At 37.8% G+C, this 19181-nt stretch overlaps 2 protein-coding genes across 8 annotated transcripts in view; both read left to right on the plus strand.

Moving 5' to 3' along the window:
• The first annotated feature begins 245 nt into the window (after positions 1-245).
• smarcc1b (SWI/SNF related BAF chromatin remodeling complex subunit C1b) lies at positions 246-16149 on the plus strand. Of its 2 annotated transcripts, none has more exons than XM_084130212.1 (28): positions 246-505; positions 1206-1325; positions 1533-1618; positions 2356-2437; positions 2529-2621; positions 2842-2911; positions 4012-4081; positions 4189-4264; positions 5568-5690; positions 5828-5907; positions 6095-6216; positions 6299-6358; positions 6451-6485; positions 6614-6726; positions 6896-6967; positions 7062-7175; positions 7258-7411; positions 8175-8285; positions 8444-8503; positions 9886-10144; positions 10237-10386; positions 11117-11166; positions 11282-11375; positions 12132-12265; positions 12378-12512; positions 12837-12993; positions 15657-15734; positions 15815-16149. In XM_084130212.1, exons 1-28 carry the CDS (start codon positions 350-352, stop codon positions 15859-15861), a joined length of 2901 nt encoding a protein of 966 aa, XP_083986338.1. In that variant the 5' UTR covers positions 246-349; the 3' UTR covers positions 15862-16149. The 2 variants fall into 2 exon arrangements, with proteins under 2 accessions (XP_083986338.1, XP_083986337.1); XM_084130211.1 differs by having other exon boundaries at positions 303-505; positions 5834-5907.
• Positions 16150-17357: 1208 nt separating this feature from the next.
• cspg5b (chondroitin sulfate proteoglycan 5b) overlaps positions 17358-19181 on the plus strand; it is a 42356-nt gene continuing 40532 nt past the window's right edge. For all 6 annotated transcript variants that reach the window (XM_084131906.1, XM_084131908.1, XM_084131909.1 and 3 more), the window contains exon 1: positions 17358-17909. In XM_084131906.1, the coding sequence (XP_083988032.1) occupies positions 17807-17909 (103 nt within the window). In that variant the 5' untranslated portion in view covers positions 17358-17806. The remainder of the gene's footprint in view (positions 17910-19181) is intronic.

The following is a 19181-nucleotide window of genomic DNA, read 5'->3' on the forward strand; positions in this document are numbered from 1 at the left end:
GCGTGCAGTATTTAAAATAATTATATATTTAAAAATGTACAAGGTTTAATAATCTATTAAACTTGTCTTCAAAAGAAGAGGACGCAATCTCACGCGTGAGGCTGTTCTGAAAAAGGAATGTTCAAGGATATTTTGACATTCTTAAAAATGACCATATTGGCATTCTTAAAAATGTCCATGGCCATATTATTAATTAATTCTACTTTGAGGACTGGTCTTACTGGCCATTATGCAGTATGTACTGCGTAGTATGCAGTAGGCGTCGTTGGCGCCTTTTTTGGTTTAACCGCTAGAGGCGCTGTGGAGTCTTCAGTGATTCTGGGTAGCGGAGGCTAATTAGCATGTAACAATGGCTGCTGCGGGACCTACGACAAGTCAAGCCAGTTGCAGCTCTTCATTGAGCAGAAGAATGGACGGTGGACCGTGCTGTAAATTCTGGGAGAGCCCGGAAATAATCTCCCAGATGGAAACAGTTCGCAGTTGGATTGGAAAGCATTATAAAAAGGTTAGCTAGATAGCCGGAGGACCCCATACCCGAAGCTTTCTTTGATTTAATTGTTTTTTATTTTATTTTTTACAGACAGCTATGGTTGTCTTGCTCTTTTTGTCGCTTTCTGTTTCTAATTAACGTCTTAAACTGACTCTTAAAATAATATTTTATGTGGCGGTATTTTGTCTGTTTGTCTTATATAGTACAGAAATGAAAAGCTAACTCGACAGAATACGTGATTGACAGGACAGAAGTCACAACCATCATCCTCTGTGCATGTTAGCAATAAAGTTATGGTTATATCCAGCTCCATAACTCCACCCTTTGATTCAGTATAAAAAACAAAATCAAACTGATTTGTAGTTTCAATATGACGCGATGTAGCCTAAGTAAATGTTGATGTTAGCAAGATGCTAGCAGCTTGAAGTTTGTGTGAACAGGTTTGTGGTCAAAAGGTGTTTGTTTACCTGACTTGACTGACACACCCCCTCTCAGTGCCATGCCATCCCTGCCCAATATCCACTGTAGGTAACACGTATTATGATGCATCTGATGTTTTAAACTGTTAAAATGTATAAACCAGAACAGTGAGTAGCAAAGACCATTGTAGAGAAAGCTCATAAACACTCTTAAGGTTATAGGCCTCTTTGCATTTGTTGTGCAGTTTTAAAAGTAAGACAACTTTACGGTATTTAGTTTTTTTCCCCCTCTCAAGTATGTGCAGACTGATGCTCCCTCCAGCAAGTCTCTGTCTGGTCTGGTCATCCAACTGCTGCAATTTCAGGAAGACACATTTGGCCGGCGAGCGAATAACCCAAGCTTCACAAAACTCCCAGTGAGATGCTGCTTTTTCACTTCTTTCTCTGACAAGCCCATACATAAGCACCTTTATTCCTGTAAATTTATGTATGTGTTTTTTCATCTGTAACTTGATTGACTGAGTCAAGGATCACACCCAGATCAGTCAAAGCATGACACCTAGATTTGCAGAATTATCAGTGATCCGTGTGAGTTTGTTTCAGCATCGTTTCTTTGTCCTCAGGCAAAGTGTTTTCGGGATCTGAGGCCTGGCAGTGCTCTCTGTCATATTCTGGGATCGGTTTACAAGTTTAAGACAGAACAGGGCTGGTTAGTATTAATGCAGAATGGTGCTGGATGGTATAATGGCGGAAATGTGTACAATGTGTATGTAGAGACTCTAATGTACCATTTATTTGTATTTAATATGAAATCTTTAGGTTTATGTCCATCAAGTCTATATATACTTTACCATTCAAAAGATTGTGGTCAGTAAGAGTTTTTAAGGTATTTTAAAGAAGTCTCTTGTGCTCACCAACACATTTACTTGCTTAAAAATAAAACGGTAATATTGTGAAATATTATTACGTGTCACACGATCCTTCAGAAATCATTCTAATATGCTTATTTGGTGCTCAAGAAACATTTGTTTTTATAATCAATGTTGAAAACAGTTGTGCTGCTTAATAGGTTTGTGCAAATTGTGATGCATTTTTTTCAGGATTCTTTGATGATTAGAAAGTTCAAAAGAACAGCATTTATTTAATAAATGTGTCTTTACTGTCACTTTTGATCAGTTTAGTGCATCCTTGCTGAATAAAAGTATTCATTTCTTAAAATAACCCCAAACTTTTGAATGGTAGTGTATGTATGATTTAAAATATATTAGAATGATGATATAATAATTTTTTTACTTATACTGTTCCATGACGTAAGATTTTGGTCATCATACCTCCCACTGCTAACTGCAAATGTAAACTGTGATTCATTATCTAATAAAATTTAGTGTCCGATAAAGATTGTCAAATTTATCTCATCTTGTGTAATCTTTTATTTTTTTATCAAAGGAGACGCTTTGATCTTCAGAATCCATCCAGAGTGGAACGCAATGTAGAGATGTTCGTCTGTGTGGAGAAAACTCTCATACAGGTATTTGAGCTTAGATTTTTTGCAAAGACGAAGATCATAAGCAAATCTAAGTGTGGTGCAGTATTTGACCTCTGTGTTTTGTTTTTGCTAGAATAACTTATTAAGCAGACCTGTGGTGTACCTGTCTCCTGATCTTGAACAGAAGCAAGCTCTTAAACTCAAAGACATTGTTGTGCGACACCAGGTCAGTGGAAAAACAAAGAAATTGAGAAATATAATCATTAACACAGATTGGTATTTAGAGTAATTTTGTAGTCAAGTATTCTTAACACACAAAAAAACGATTAAAATCTAATAATAATGTGTAACATCTATGCCACATACTCAACTAGTTGCTTTATTGAGCATATTCCTAATATGCACATTGTTGATTACTGTATACACAATTTGTCTTGCCTTTTCAGGGCACAGTGACAGAGGAGAGGTCACAAGCCACCCACCAGGTATACCCATCATCCTCCACAGCAGATGAAGGTGTGTATATTTATTTTGAGCATAGCTTTAGTTCTGGCAGGTCACGTCATTCAAGCTCACATCAACTGACTCTCAGCTGCTCCACGTCTACCTATACAAGGAATACAACACCTATCACAGTTTCCTTTGAAGGGGTTTTGTTAGTCTTTAATCTTCCTACTAAGAGATGAACTATGTGTGAATGTTACAAAGTCTTAGTTCTCGTGACCATGTGTTTGTTTATACAATTTGGGGGGTACCATTATCTCAGTTGGGGGTAATTGACTCTATTGTCTTTAGATGATTAGACTTAGTGGTCTTAGTGGACCTTTAAGGACTGCCCACTGAATTGCCTATAAGATACCATGTAAAGTTCCCTTAGTCAGATTTTGTTGGAAGTACTGCAGCCACGTACAGCGGAGTTCTCAATAAAGAATAACTTCTGTTGAACATGATCCCAACGTCTCCTGGTCTCTGCTTTGAAGAAGAAAAAGTTTCCTACAATATATACATCAATAATTAATCATACTTGCAGGTTGTGATTCTGAGGAGCAAGCTGGTCCAAATAGACTGGGTACTGACCCATCTTTCAAGAGCAAGTGTTCCGCGAATCCCACGTTGAACTCCGAGATTTGAGAAGCAGTGACGTGTTTGATGGGGGGTCAAGTTCGCAGCCGGACAACGTACAACATAGGCGGGCATTATGCAAATGTCTTATCTAGTGACGTTTAACGGTAACACAGTGGGGTTCAAATAACAGACGCCTCGTATAGGCGGTCCAGAATTGATTCTTTCTTCTGAGTGACAATAACTTTTATTCATCGTGCACTTTCGACTTTACAACTTTGCAGAACATTTACATTCACAAACAGCTATATTACACACTGAATGAAAGGGAATATTTGAAAAACCATAATCCAGAAAAGAACATTACTGCCAATCCAAACTGTATGCTACTTGTCAATAATCTTTGATGATAGTGGTTCTGACATAATTTCATCTTTCTGTCTGTGCAGGAAGGATGGATGTATATTTATTGGTTAAATGTGCAGTATCTTGGTGTATCTGTAAAACTGTTCATATCTCCCTATGTATAACATTCACTTTTGGGCCTTTTCCAGAAGAGTGGCTTCGACCAGTCATGCGATTGGATCGGCATGTGATGGTACATTGGGGCATGTGTCCAGACAGGTAGAGAATACATCACACATTCGCATAAGTAATCTAAATGTGGAGATTAGAAAATGCTACAATTTGCTCTGTTGCCCAATGATGATATATGTTTCATATTTTATTAGTTATGACTCACTTAAATCAGCAAATGAAATAGATGGAGAAGTGGAGGAACCTCCCAACCCAGACAGGTGCTTGAAGGTGAAAAAATTCTTCAAGGATTAATACCTTGAGTTCCCATGATCCCCCCCACACTAATCTTTGCATGTCTTGTCTGTTGTTGGGTCCCACCAAATGATTAAAATTAGGGATCCACTGATATAATTTTTTTTTGTTGCCAATACCGATTTTAACGAACAACTATTCGGCCAATTCCGATATCAGTTTGTCACTTGCTCAATTATTTGAAAAAGTAATATTTCATTACTTTTATGTCATTCAAATAGATTACTGTTTTAATTTAGTTCATTAGTGCAAAGTTCAAAAACACATGAATTAAAGGTGCAGTATGTATTATTGACAGCTAGTGGTTGAAATGGGTACTTCAGTGCAGTCAAAATTTGAAATCCTCAGACTAGATACTCATGTGGGTTGCCATATTGAGGACACACAGCAGGAACAAGCCCAATTGACAATGGAAGGTGACAAGCCTTGTTGAGTTGATTTATCCATGTTTAATATGCCCCTGTCTGGTCATAGAGATTTTTAGATGGATGCAGAGGCTTTTTAGGATTGGTAGAATCTGCGATCTCTGACCCGGTTCGCCTCTTCCATGTCTGCAGTACGCTGTTTTCCTCCGACTGGCAACCCGGTGTATCGAAATATTATTGGGTAAATTGGTAGTGGGTGAGATCACACAGACCAAAAAAAAAAAAAGACATTCTGACATATAATAACTGGCTGTAGCATTGTTTTTTGAAGAAACAAGTATGTGAACATAATGTTTCCTAAATATCTTCAAACATGTGGTATTTTTATGCTTTAGTCCAGACAAAAACAAAATACATACAGCGCCTTTAAGGTATACTAGCTAGTTTATTGCTGCATCATCAAATCATTTTCATTGAACATGGATTGAATTAATTTAATATTCAACAGGCCAACAATATAAGAGAGGCACACATTAAGATAAAAAAGAAAATGCAAATAAAAACATGACAAAATTCAGAGGTTATTTTTGCTATCAAATATTTCTTATTAACATCATTTACTCATATTTGACTTATTATAGAATCTTTTTTTTTTTTTTATAAACAGAAAGACAACACAACTCTGTGCCTTCATGCAGTTAATTAATAAACTATGGGTTTATATTCAGCCTTTTTTTTGCTATAATAGCAGACATGCTAAAGGTTTTAAATTGATAAATAAATAAAAAAACGGATAAAAATCGTCAGCTGATACATTGGTGGATCTCTAATTAAAATATGAGATAAGATTAAGATGGGCTTTTATTTCTAATGGTAGGAAAGTGTGAATATTTTCTCGAACACCCTTTTCTCAGGTTCATGTTCGATGGATTCTTGACACTGACATATATAATGAGTGGATGAACGAGGAAGACTATGAGATTGACGAGAATGGGATTAGTATGAGTTTCCGCAGGCGTATCTACCAAAGCACAGAGGTATGTTAATTTGTCTAATTTCATGCTCATTTTTTAAACTCCGTTAGTTGTTTTGCAAAGTTTATTTTAGTTTGTAGTTGCAGTTGGTTTGTAGTTTTGTCCTTTTAGACTCTTTTATTTGTTTTCTCTTTCACAAGGAACAGAAACCTGTGAAGAAGCGGCGGCGCTCCCCCTCTCCACCATCCTCTGAGTCTAAGAAGAAGGGAGGAAAGAAAAGGTTAAAGAACATCTTTGTAGTCACTGCTATGTCACATTTTTTGGTCACCTATGCGGGAAGTCAGGGAGCATTAGTGGCTAAATCACTGTAGGTTTTTCCTTTGAAATAGTGAATCAAATCCCCAGTGATTTGATTCAGGATTACATTTGATTCTTAGTAACTTATTTATGTTGGTGTAACCCAATAGCTCAGGGGTGTATAAGAGGCGTGGTCAACCAGAAGAGGCGGAGCCAGAGGAGGATCTCACTAAAGACATGGAGGATCCCACGCCAGTCCCCAACATGGAGGAGGTCGTTCTGCCTAAAAATGGTATGGTTCTTTTTTTCTACTCTGTGCTTAGTGCTCATGTTGATGTCGGGAGTGTAACACATTTATTTCTCATTGGCTACAGTGAACCTGAAAAAAGACAGTGAAAACACTCCAGTTAAAGGAGGCATTATGGCTGATTTAGGTAAGTTTGTTTGTGGAATTCACTGTTCAGTGAATCTGTTTGTATTCATGTGATTTCAGTAGTAACCTAGAATATCTATGTGCTCCTCTCAGATGACCAAGAAGAGGACCTGCTCTCTGGTATCAGAGTGAGTCAGTTTGTCATGGTTGCTTTCTGTCCAGTTTAACACAAAATCTACATCCAGAACCCAGTTACAGTCAAACTAGATCAACTACAGTCTTCAAATATGTGAGTTCTGACCTATTGTGTGTGTAGGATGAGGAAGAGCAGAGGGAGTACGGCCGTGGGATGGAGGGGGAGGAGAGTGCCACAGAGCAAACGCATCACATCATTGTGCCCACCTATACCTCATGGTTCGACTACAACTGGTGAGGGTTTAACTGAACATGTGTCCAGATTACACCAACTCAAATTCTCAGTTTTACATGGATATCAGAGCTGAGGCCTAGTGCTCTGCCCATACTCAGGCATTTACCATTCCTATACAATTTTACATAGAGTAATAGATGATTTTTTTTGTGTGTGTGTGTGTGTTAGTATTCATCATATAGAGAGACGAGCTCTGCCCGAGTTCTTCAATGTGAAAAATAAGTCCAAAACACCAGAAATGTAAGTCAGTGTGAATATGCATATATGCGCTTACTATCTGCATCAGATTCACCATACTGAACTTAAAATAAACATGTTCATATTTTGTTTGTAGATATCTTGCATACCGCAACTTCATGATTGACACATACCGGCTGAACCCTCAGGAGTATCTGACCTCGGCCTCCTGCAGACGAAACCTGACAGGAGATGTGTGTGCACTTATAAGGTGTGTGTATTCACTTGTATCTTTGACACCTGTGCATAAATAATTTGCAATTAATTTATAAACTTGCTGATGTGCATTTTAGGGTTCATTCGTTTTTGGAGCAGTGGGGGCTGATAAATTATCAGGTAGATGCAGAAAGTCGACCCCTCCCCATGGGCCCACCCCCAACGCCACACTTTAACGTTCTTACAGATTCACCATCCGGACTCGTCCCACTACAACACAGACCCTTACAGGTATTGACAAACATGACATTTGTGCTTAAAGGGGGTTTTCACACTGGGCACGTTTGCCGCAGTACAAGTCAGAGTCTGAGTACGATTGTTCTCGGCGCCCCCCGAAGCACTGGTCTGGTTTCACACTAATTTGATTCTATCGAACCCTGGTGCATTTGCCTTCATCTTATGTCATCACAAACGTGCACGGCGCATGATAGATAGCACTCACTCTACACGATGACACTGCTCGCTTATATCCAAGGTGAATCAACATCATCATCATCATTGAATTAGTGATGTCATCCATCTGCTCAAACACATGCACAGGTTACTTTACTTCCTGAACAAGTGCACCCCCCCAAGTCTGAATTGCTTTCACATTCATGTAAATCGTGCCACAGTTCCATTGCAACCAAATTCAGACCACCTCCTTTGGGCTCCCGGGTCTGCTGTCAGTTTTCACATTACCAATTTTTCATGCAAACCGTGCCCCGTTTCAGACTAAACTGACTGTGTGAAAGCACCCTAAATCATCACCTCTTCGATTAAATGATCACCTCTTACATTCAGCCAGTCCTTGTCACAAAATAAATCCCAAAAGTGTTTTGACTGTACATTTTTCCAATTATTACTTGTCTACTTACTGTATCTAACAAAGTGACATGAAATATATATTTCAGTTGAAAGCAATCAGTTGCCTAGGACAATTATACAGTTTAATGGTCATTCTACAAAATGTTTAATAAATTTGATATATTGTTTATTTGTTGTGTGTTGAAAGGTTTCAGCCTCTCAGCATATGTTGCATTTCCCAGAGAAATTGAGAGAAAAACCATCTGACCTGCAGAATTTTGGTCTACGGATTGACATTTATACTAAGAAACATCCGAAGGTAAAAACAAAAACAATGTGTTTGCAACGTTCATGGTTTCAGTTTAACAGTGCTTTACCGGAACTTTCTAGAATCTATTGATTGCATTGAGCTTTAGCAGCTCAATACTGCATGCTTGCTTTCTGTCTTATTTTTTTTCTTTTTCTTTCATCTTTTAGAGTAAAGGTGCAAATGCAGGGAGAGAATGGACAGAACAGGAAACACTCTTGCTTTTGGAGGTAAGCCATTCAAACAGTCAACAAGATTTTTTTTTTAACGGTTAAAGATTTGTATTCAGGAGTCTTTAACTGCAGTACTGCAGGAGGTTGCCAATATTTTTTTTGATGTCAAGCAATTGCAAATGACACTGCAGTACTGCAATAATAATTTATTATTATCATTTTAATAATTGTCATAATATATAATAATGATTATCATATTATTGCTTAGCTAAATAACTTAATATGGGTACTAATACAAATGTTATGATATGTCAGGTTTAAAATGCAACACCCGAGTTGCGTCCAAAATCACATACTTCCCTACTATATTGTATGCAAAAAAGAGTATGTGACAAATGCAGTATGTCCGAATTTACAGTTCTCATAAAAGAGTAGGCAAAAAGTATTCGGATGACCTACTGCTACCGGCGAGAAGTGCGCATACAATGGACACTTGACTATCCCATGAGGCAACTGTCCCATGAATGACATTAGCTGCGTTTCCATTTCCTCTAAATTGTGCAAATTGAAAATACGCCCAATGGAAACGTGTCAATTTCGCAAAAACTCCCATATATCAGAAAAAAGTTTTTACGATCGCATGATGTGGTTTTTCAGGCAATTCGAAAAAGGAATATTTTGCAAAACTGCAATGGAAACAGTTTTTTTGCATTTACAGTCACCTGACGTACGTAAAAGTTGATCATTCTTTAAAGATGACGCGGTATGTTTGGACAGAAGACGAGACAGAGTTCTTCATTAAACTCATAAGACAAAACTATTACGGGAATACTGGATACTAAACAACAAAGAAATGCCACAATTTATCAAGACCTTGAAGCAGATAGGAGGGAGAAACACCTCATATGTGCTGCTCCCAAGTATAGGGGGCTTTCCTTGCCAATAATGCTTGGATAACACGCCTACGTCTCCTTCGATTAAAAATAATGGCTAGTGTGGTGGCTGGGATATGCGTAAACCTACCAACATCAGTTGCCATTATTTTTGTAATGACTTATTGCGTGAGGAAAAAATGACGTTTTAGTCGCATAAACGAAATGGAAACACCGTCATTTCGCAATAGTTTATCGACATTTAGAAAATATCGCAACAGGTTTGCGCAAATCTTTAATGGAAACGCAGCTAGTGAAGCAACACAACTGATGCTGATAGGTCACATGATAAGGGCAACATGGTGAATGTTGTATATTCATTCTTTTTTTAGTGCTTGCAAAGTAAGTACTTATTCAAAGTAAGTACCTACTCGAGAGTATGTAATTTCGGACTCTGTTTTAAACCGAGTATAATGGGAGTATCTGCTCTCTGACCATTAAGAGGCCCATGGCCTGAAATAGGTTTTCATTATTTGTCGTTTTTGAATGCTATATCTCTCTTCTCAGGCTTTGGAGATGTATAAAGATGACTGGAATAAGGTGTCGGAGCACGTGGGCAGCCGCACACAGGATGACTGTATTCTTCACTTCTTGCGGTTGCCCATAGAGGACCCATACCTAGAGAACTCTGAAGCCTCAATGGGTCCTCTGGCCTATCAGCCTGTTCCCTTCAGCCAGTCAGGGAACCCTGTAATGAGCACTGTTGCTTTCCTTGCATCTGTGGTGGACCCTCGAGTGGCCTCTGCAGCTGCCAAGGCAGCTTTAGGTAAGAGTTTGTTTGTTTGTTAGTGTGTGTACTGATTTGAAGATATGTGTGGTGAGATAAAATACGTATGTAATGTTTTAACTGTCTTTCAGAGGAGTTCTCGAGAGCAAGAGAAGAGGCCCCGCCAGAGTTATTCACTGCCAGCTTTCACAAAGCACAGAGAGTTGGGCATAATTTAGATCCGGCCTTTATGCTCCAAACAGGCGGGATTGCAGGACTTGATGACAATTCAGAAAAGACTGGTATTTATCTCACTTGTTTATGCGTGTAATGTTTTTTAAAGTAATGTATGTAGTCACAACATCAAAACTCTTCCCCCGAATTCACATTTGAAATGCATGTTAAAACCAGCTGTAAGTATCAAATTACCTGAGATGTACATTAACTTCCAGAAGTTTGGATCTATAAGATTTTTAAAGAAATTAATAGTTTCATTTATAAAGAATGCATTAAAGTGATAGTAAAGGCATTTTATAATGTTACAAAAGATGTTTCAAGTAAACACTCTTCTTTTGAACTTCCTATTCATCCAAAAATCCTGAAAAATTTGATTTTCCACAAAAATAATAAGCAATGTTCAACATTGATAAAAATTAGAAATGTTTCTTGAGCACCAAATCGGCATATTAGAATGACATGTGGCACTGAAGACTGGAGTAATGGGCACTGTAAATTAGGCTAAATTACTACTGAAATATATTAGAATATTAAAAAACATGAAAAAAATCTTGCTGACTCCAAACTTTTAAAAGATTGTGTATGTTAAAACAAGAGCCATTTTGGAGTCCTTGGAATGGTTGTACTTGAAACAATCCAGGGGAGGGCAGTAAATGAAAGAAGAATTTTCATAATGTTTAATGCCATTTTAACAATCACCTTATATGACCTCTATACACCAAATATTATATAATAAAGTTTATGATTAACATTAGGAATATGACTAAAATATGGTTCTCTTTTTCTTTTGTTTAGATGGGAGTGGTATAGAAACAATGAACACTGAATATGATCAGCATGAAAAGGTATGAGAAGCTTCTTCAGATACAAATAATCATCCATTCTGCTGTTTTATAGTCTTGCTTTACAAATCTTAAAAAGGAAAATATGATTGTCACTGAGCATGTATTTTTGTTGTAGCTTGAGGGTGACAGCATCTTGGGAGAGGGAGCGCGTGTGAAGAACGAGGAGAAAGAAGAGAGTGAAGGAGAGAGAGGAGAGGAGAGCACAGCAGGTCAGGGCATAACTGATGCTAAACGGAATTCAGTATGCATAGTATGCAAATTTTCTGTATTTATGTGATGCTATCTAACATTTCTCCCTAACATTCCCCCATAGATTTATATAACAATCTAGATGCCAACTATATTTGGAATTACAAACAGAGTAAAAACAAAGTAAACCTGTAGCTCTTAATATTCACAAAGCATGTTAGAAGTGCTTTGTGGGGTCAATAAGATTTTCTAATGTTTTTGAAAGTTTTGTGAAATTATTACAATTTAAAACTTTTTTTTCTATTTTAATATTTTTTTAAATGTAATTTATTCATGTGATGGCAAAGCTGAATTTTTTGCAGCCATTACTCTAGTTTTCACGTCACATGATATTTTAATATTTAATATATTTGTGGAAACAGTAATACATTTTTTCTAGGATACCTTGATTTAAAAAATGCATTTATTTAAAGTAGAAATATTTTTTTTAACAATGTTAATGCATTTACTGTCTAACTTGCTAAATAAACATATTCATTTCCTAAAAAATAAACAAATCTAATTAACCCCAAACTTTTGAACAGTAGTGTATATGCATGCTTTTGTTCCTTACCCGTGTCATCTTTGCTCGTTTCTTCTTACAAAGTTTATTACTTTCTAGACAACTAGTGAAAAAAAAAAATCAAGTAGTCATGCAAGTAGTCCCTACTGTAGGCAGTGTGATTGTGTATGATTTCTGAATTTCTTTATATTTCATACTCTTTATGTCTTTCCAGAGGAGAGTTTTGACATGTGCCTCACCCAAGGGGATGGGGAGGAGATGAAGAGGAGGGTGGAGCTTGAGCTGGTGGAGGTCAACATCGCAACAGCTGCTGCTTCAGCACTGGCCTCTGCAGCTACCAAAGCAAAGGTGAATGTCAAACCTCATTTCATGTGACCCCTAAAGAACCACGATCATTAACAGAGACCAAAAAAGTGATTCTTCTGAACTCACTCTTTTTCTTCCTCTTCTGTCCCTCTAGCACTTGGCTGCAGTAGAAGAGAGGAAGATCAAATCTCTGGTGGCTCTGCTGGTTGAGACTCAGATGAAAAAGTTGGAGATCAAACTGAGACACTTTGAAGAGCTAGAGACCATTATGGATCGAGAAAAAGAGGCTGTGAGTCAGTGTGCCTCATTCAAACAAGATCTGGCATCTCTTCAAGAAAGTCTTCAAGAAACGTTTGAGAGGACACTAGTTTCTCTCTTAATGCACTGTTTTACGACCTGCGTCTTAATTGCTATTCATTTATTTTTGGAAGTTATTTGTGCTAAATAATGCATTCATAATTTTCATTAATCTCCTAAAGGGATAGTTCACCTAAAAGAGAAAATCACCCTCATGTTGTTCTAAACCTTCCAAAGATCTTCTTGACTGCCAACAGCATTTTTAATGTAGACATTTCAGGATGTTTAAACTTAATGAGATATCTGTATGTTGTAGCTGGAGCAGCAAAGACAACAGTTGTTGTCAGAAAGGCAGAACTTCCACCTGGAGCAGGTAAAATATGCTGAGCTGAAGGCACGACAGACCGTGGAACCTCAGCAGCCAGCGGGAGCCACACAGAACAGCAGTACTGCATACAACCCTCTTCACCAAGGTACACCCTTAGCCCCAAAGTGTACTTCGGTTTTTACGCGTATGCGAGGGTCTGCATACAGTGCGCGTGATGCAAATATCATCACCAGAATAGTACACGCGTCACCCGTTTTTTGTAACCGCACATACTTTGTATGCACATGCGTAAATGAAAATAGACATAATGAAATAGACCTACCTGAAAAACTTCAAGCACTAGAAATACTACATAAATATCCAATAAATTATTGCGTTTTCTCTCTCAACTGTTAATGTTAACATATGGCATAAATGACTGTTTAGTTGCAAATACATGGTCACTTGTTTATTTATTGGTGTCTAGATGTGTATTTAACCTTCAAGGTAAGCCCAATTATGCAGCAAAAAGCACTCCGTTCAGTTCTCATGCACTCTATGAGCAGCGCTTTCATGTCACGCGTCTCTCAGACAGCGGTCTCTCAGAGAGTGTGCGAATATACTGAAATGAGATGTCTTTTGCTGCTAATTGTGCTTCATCAGTTTAAAATCACCCGCAATGCTTAAAAACGCATACGAACAATAAGCTTTCAAGAACGCGCAAATATATATGTGTATATATATACGCAATACTTTTGTTTTTGCACCAATTTTTCATGAGCTGAACTCAAAGATCTAAGATGTCTTCTATGTACACAAAAGGCCTATTTCTCTCAAATACGTTCACAAATCTGTGTTAGTGAGCACTTCTCCTTTGCCGAGATAATCCATCCACCTCACAGGTGTGGCATATCAAGATGCTGATTAGACAGCATGATTATTGCACAGGTGTGCCTTAGGCTGGCAACAATAAAAGGCCACTCTAAAATGTGCAGTTTTATCACACAGCACAATGCCACAGATGTCGCAAGTTTTGAGGGAGTGTACAATTGGCATGCTGACTGCAGGAATGTCCACCAGAGCTGTGTCCCGTGAATTGAATGTTCATTTCTCTACCATAAGCCGTCTCCAAAGGCGTTTCAGAGAATTTAGCAGTACATCCAACCGGTCTCACAACCGCAGACCATGCGTAACCACACCAGCCCAGGACCTCCACATCCAGCATCTTCACCTCCAAGATCGTCTGAGACCAGCCACCCGGACAGCTGCTGCAACAATCGGTTTACATAACCAAAGAATTTCTGCACAAACTGTCAGAAACCGTCTCAGGGAAGCTCATCTGCATGCTCGTCGTCCTCATCGGGGTCTCGACCTGACTGCAGTTCGTTGTCGTAACCGACTTGACTGGGCAAACTCACATTCGATGGCGTCTGGCACTTTGGAGAGGTGTTCTCTTCACGGATGAATCCTGGTTTTCACTGTACAGGGCGGATGGCAGACAGCATGTATGGCGTTGTGTGGGTGAGCGGTTTGCTGATGTCAACGTTGTGGATCGAGTGGCCCATGGTGGCGGTGGGGTTATATGGGCAGGCTTATGTTATGGACAACGAACACAGGTGCATTTTATTGATGGCATTTTGAATGCACAGAGATACCGTGATGCGATCCTGAGGCCCATTGTTGTGCCATGACCATTATCATCCATGGTGGTCACACCAGATACTGACTGGTTTTCGGACCCCCCCAATACAGTAAAACTGCACATTTTAGAGTGGCCTTTTATTGTGGCCAGCCTAAGGCACACCTGTGCAATAATCATGCTGTCTAATCAGCATCTTGATATGCCACACCTGTGAGGTGGATGGATTATCTCGGCAAAGGAGAAGTGCTCATTAAAAGCTCATGAAAAATGGGGACAAAAACAAGTGTTGCTTTTATAATTTTGATCAGTGTGTGTGTGTGTGTGTGTATATATATATATATATATATATATATATATATATATATATATATTTATATTTATATATATTTATATATTTATTTATATTTATTAGTGGAAGTCAGGTCGAGAATGGCTGGTATATGATCCTGCCAACAAAATCATGTACTGTTGTAGGACGTGGTCTCTTTTGTGGTTGGTACAACTAATTTTAAAGACCTGACTATAAAGTTCCATGAAATATCCGTTAGTCATATCGGCTGCATATCGACTAAAACGGGCGAGGACTGCTGGTTCACTACAAGATAGTGTGGCGGTGTTAGTTCTTCTAGTGCAGAGATTATTTTTCTACTCTGCATTACGCTATTTACAGCTGTTAATAAATATTTAAACCGTGTTTCTCTGTCTAGGTGTTTTTAATTTAATTTTTATCTTTTCAATTAATCTTATTCACTCCTGCACCACTTGTATCATATGCGATAAGACGCTACTCTTTTATGTCTTAATAGACTGCATGTTTTCATAAAAAATTTGCTTTACACACAACCTCAGCAGAGCTAAATATTTGACAATGACCTGTAGTGTTATACATTTCATGTAGTCTTGATTTGGGTGTGTACAGTGATCAATTACATTTAAAAGGGTTGTAAATCTAGCTCAAGTAAATTTGAGCAACTTGGTCAACTTTAATCATATAAAACGTTGTTTCCCAACAACAAAATTGTGGCCAATGAAAATGTTGAGTGGCTTGTTACTTTGGAAAACCACTGGATCCAATCAAGTCGAAAAGCTGTTTCACTCGGACATGCGTATAATAGGGATGATAAGACAATCGCAAAGTCCGTTTCATGTCAACCTTCATAATATTGTGTTTTTTGCATCCCTCTCAGGACGTCCGGTGGGCAGTGCTGGTGCTGGTGCTGGACAGATGATGGGTGCTCGCCAGCCTGGAGCTCCCAATGGCATGTGTGAGTAACACATGCCACAACTCAAATTCTAATCAACACTGGCACAGTGTTCGAAAAGTTTCATTTTGTCTCCAACCCAGACCAAACTCCACCGTCCTCACAGGCTGATGGGGCCGCACCCATGTAATGTCCACTAACGGACAGTTAGATCTTCACCGCCTTGAAACCCAAACTCACAAGATCACATGAAGGACACGGTCACATCATGTACAAGTTACCAACGTTCACCTCTACAATAGCACTTATTCTGTGTATATTTAATATTTTTAAAGCATTGATTCTGGCATTTAAGGATATGATTTGAGGCTTTTCATTGTCATATCTGTCTGTACTTAATGTTTGTAGATCTGTTTTTGTATTGCCACCAAGCACTAAAACATTTGTGGCTGAATAAATCTTTTATATGAAGTTATAATTTTTTGTGAGTTCATCTATTGAAGAGTTTACTTCAGAAGGTTTTCTGATACTTTTATATTTTAAATTTGGCGGCTTATTCTCTGCTACATTTAAAACATTTAATTTGATATTTGTGATAAAAGTATCTCGCAATTTTGCGGCAATGAACTGTTGTAAACTATGAAGAAAACTGAGCTGCACCATTCCTTGATCTGTTTCAGATGAATTTTTGCTGCTTTAAATTTTTAAGAGAAAAATTTCCATACATATGAGAGTGAAGGGGATGGGACTGGGAGCTGTGGAGCTCATAAATGAGAAAAAAAAATTAGCTTCTTTATTTCCATTCATGTATTTTTTCTGTTTCACTGAAGAAAGAATTACATGGTTGGAACAACATGGGTGTACAGTAACAGCCTTTTGTCACAGCATGTCCACTAATTTCAGCTAAGCACTAACAATGCATGTTTCAGTTGTTGTAATGATTGTCCCTAGTTCAGCATTATAACAAAAGAGACAAATCATGAACAGAAGAAGGTACAGTAGCTACCCCTGCACAACAGTCAACAATACACAATACATTTCAACTAAATGAATAACTTGGATAACAAATATGTTTGACTGAACTCTCCAAGTATACTTCAACATACATACTCACTGGAACAACATACTCAAGGGTGAGTACATTATTTTTTTTATTTTATTTTTTACAAATTGTTATACTAAAACTGAAATAAAATCTACATAAATAAAAAAATAGGCTAATGAAAAATTAAATAAAAGTTAAAAATCTTAATACCATATTTCTATATAAATAATACTAAAATTACACTGGTAAGAAAGTAATTTTGTTCCATTTCATATTCATAATGTAGAAGCTAGGTTACTGTTAATTGTCCCTCCTTTCAGCACATATAAACAAACTGCTTATGTGTGGACTGGCGTCTATGGGTGACCCAATTTCAGATGCTTTGTTTGTGGTACCCGCTTGCATAATTTTTTTGTATCTCAATCCAAGCAGCATAACTGAAATTATTTATAATTAAACGGTTTCTGTATCATCATATTTATATTTTCAAAGTGAATCTCTTTGCATTTGAGGACAGTAAATGATCGATATTTACTCCTGAGTTGATTGACTTTTGCAGTGATTCTATCAGACATAACACAATTGGGTGTCTCAATCAGCTCCCTAGTTCAGTAATCAGGGCACTGTGTTGGTAATGAGACGCATGCGCAGATGACTTCACACACAAACTGAGCTCGACTGATAAAACTCGCTGCGGGCTGCGCGCGGTTAAGTGTGCGCGCGAGGCGTCCGCTGGAATTACCGTTAGTTGTAGCGTGCAAATATTACAGAAACTCTCCGCTTCCTTAGTGGTTGCCTAATACTGGCTCTCATTACCAATGAGACACATTTACATGTCTTAACGTCTTTTTGGAGTTGGATAAGAGATGACGGGTCCCTAGCGACGCATAAGGTGGCCTGAATCTCAACCAAAGAGGAATAACAACTGAAGACAACATCCGAAGTTGGCATGAAGTAGTGCGCTTCGTCACGCATTCGTTCTAAGGAGATTTATGTCCAGGATTATTGCTCAGATATCTCCCTTATGACTATATCTTGAATACGAGATCCAGCTCGTTCAGTTTAAGTGTTTTTGAAGACCGTTTGTGTCATGATGAATTCCAGGCGCACGTTGTTTTTTACGGTCTATGTTTGGGAGTCGATGGTGCTGTCCAGCGTCCTGCTTCTGCACATCATTCCTTTGTGTGCTAATGGTGAGTACATGTTTGAGTTGTTATTATTATAGAATATTTCTAAATTCTTGCCTTTCCTGCGTTTAACAGAGATTCCAACAGATCGTTTGTGACCTGTTGGAATCAGAGCCATCGAAGACAAATGGAGTATAAAATGTACTTTCAAACATTTTAAACAAAATTATAATATATTCTTTAAAATTGTTTCCGGCGAATTGTATCTCTAAAAATATCACTCAAAAACACTGTTTATATATGAATTACCTTAGGCTATGTAAAATATATATATGTATTTTATAATACTTGAGACAGCTCGAGTTATCTGGGAATTTAGGAACTATTTATATTTTAAAATGTACGTAAATGAGATAACATTTACTAAAGCACAGCCTCATTCTAGTTCTTTTATTCAGTTCATTCAAGTATTATTTTTCTTATTAGCATTTCTATAAATATAATTTCAGTGTATTTATCCATGGCTAATCTTGGACCAAATAACGTACACGTTTTATAAATTAGCAGTATTCTGGTAAATTTTGGTTCTTACATTTTTCTTTTTCACTGGCTTTGCTGCATGTCTACTAAATTTTCACATTGGTGGGGTTGACCTGCATCACACTACTGTTGCCTTGGCCAAGCAAATGACTGTGTAAAGAAGGAATTTATCATTTGCATAAGGAGCTTTAAACAGTTGCATTTAGCTGAACCTCTGACCTCTTGGCTGACTTCCCAATGTCTATGTATTATATTTATAGCATCACTGCATGCATCTTGCATCAACATAAGACGCTTGGGCTCTGATGATAAAACTGACCCAAGCACTTTGGTGAACTCAAAATGCCCTTATAAAAAGCACACAACTCTAACCTTTTAGGTTGCTTTTTATGATCAAGTCATTTAACAAATTCAGTGCTCTTGTTTTTATTTTAGTTTGCTTAGTTTGCTTTTGTAACTACTGCAGATTCTAGTTTGGTCTGTCATTCCATGCAGATCTCTTTTCCCTCTCATTGAAATTCCTTTTTTAGAAGTGAACTGTAACTGAGGGTGTATGCATGTGGGGATTGGAACATGTAAATGGCACAGTTCCTCTGACATGTTGCTGGAATTGATTAACACACTTCGTGGTAAATTATGGTTGACAGTATTGATTAACACACTTGGTGGTAAATGATGATTGACAGTATTGATTAGCTGTAGATAGGTGGCTTTAAAGTTGTATAATATTCAGTTTTTGATAGCCATGTTGATACCGATATCTTGGAGAGCAGGATGTCTGATATATATTATATTGCA

This window comes from Abramis brama (genome assembly GCF_963993115.1).
Source record: "Abramis brama genome assembly, chromosome: 12".
Taxonomy (NCBI): Eukaryota; Metazoa; Chordata; class Actinopteri; order Cypriniformes; family Leuciscidae; genus Abramis; species Abramis brama.

What these genes read in the sequence shown, in the direction of transcription:
- smarcc1b (XM_084130212.1), top strand. Translation starts at nt 350, where the DNA reads ATGGCTGCTGCGGGACCTACGACAAGTCAAGCCAGTTGCAGCTCTTCA. An exon ending in ATCCTCCACAGCAGATGAAG is followed by an intron (nt 2,912 to 4,011) that starts GTGTGTATATTT and finishes GGCCTTTTCCAG; the next exon opens with AAGAGTGGCTTCGACCAGTC. An exon ending in AAGTCCAAAACACCAGAAAT is followed by an intron (nt 6,968 to 7,061) that starts GTAAGTCAGTGT and finishes TTTTGTTTGTAG; the next exon opens with ATATCTTGCATACCGCAACT.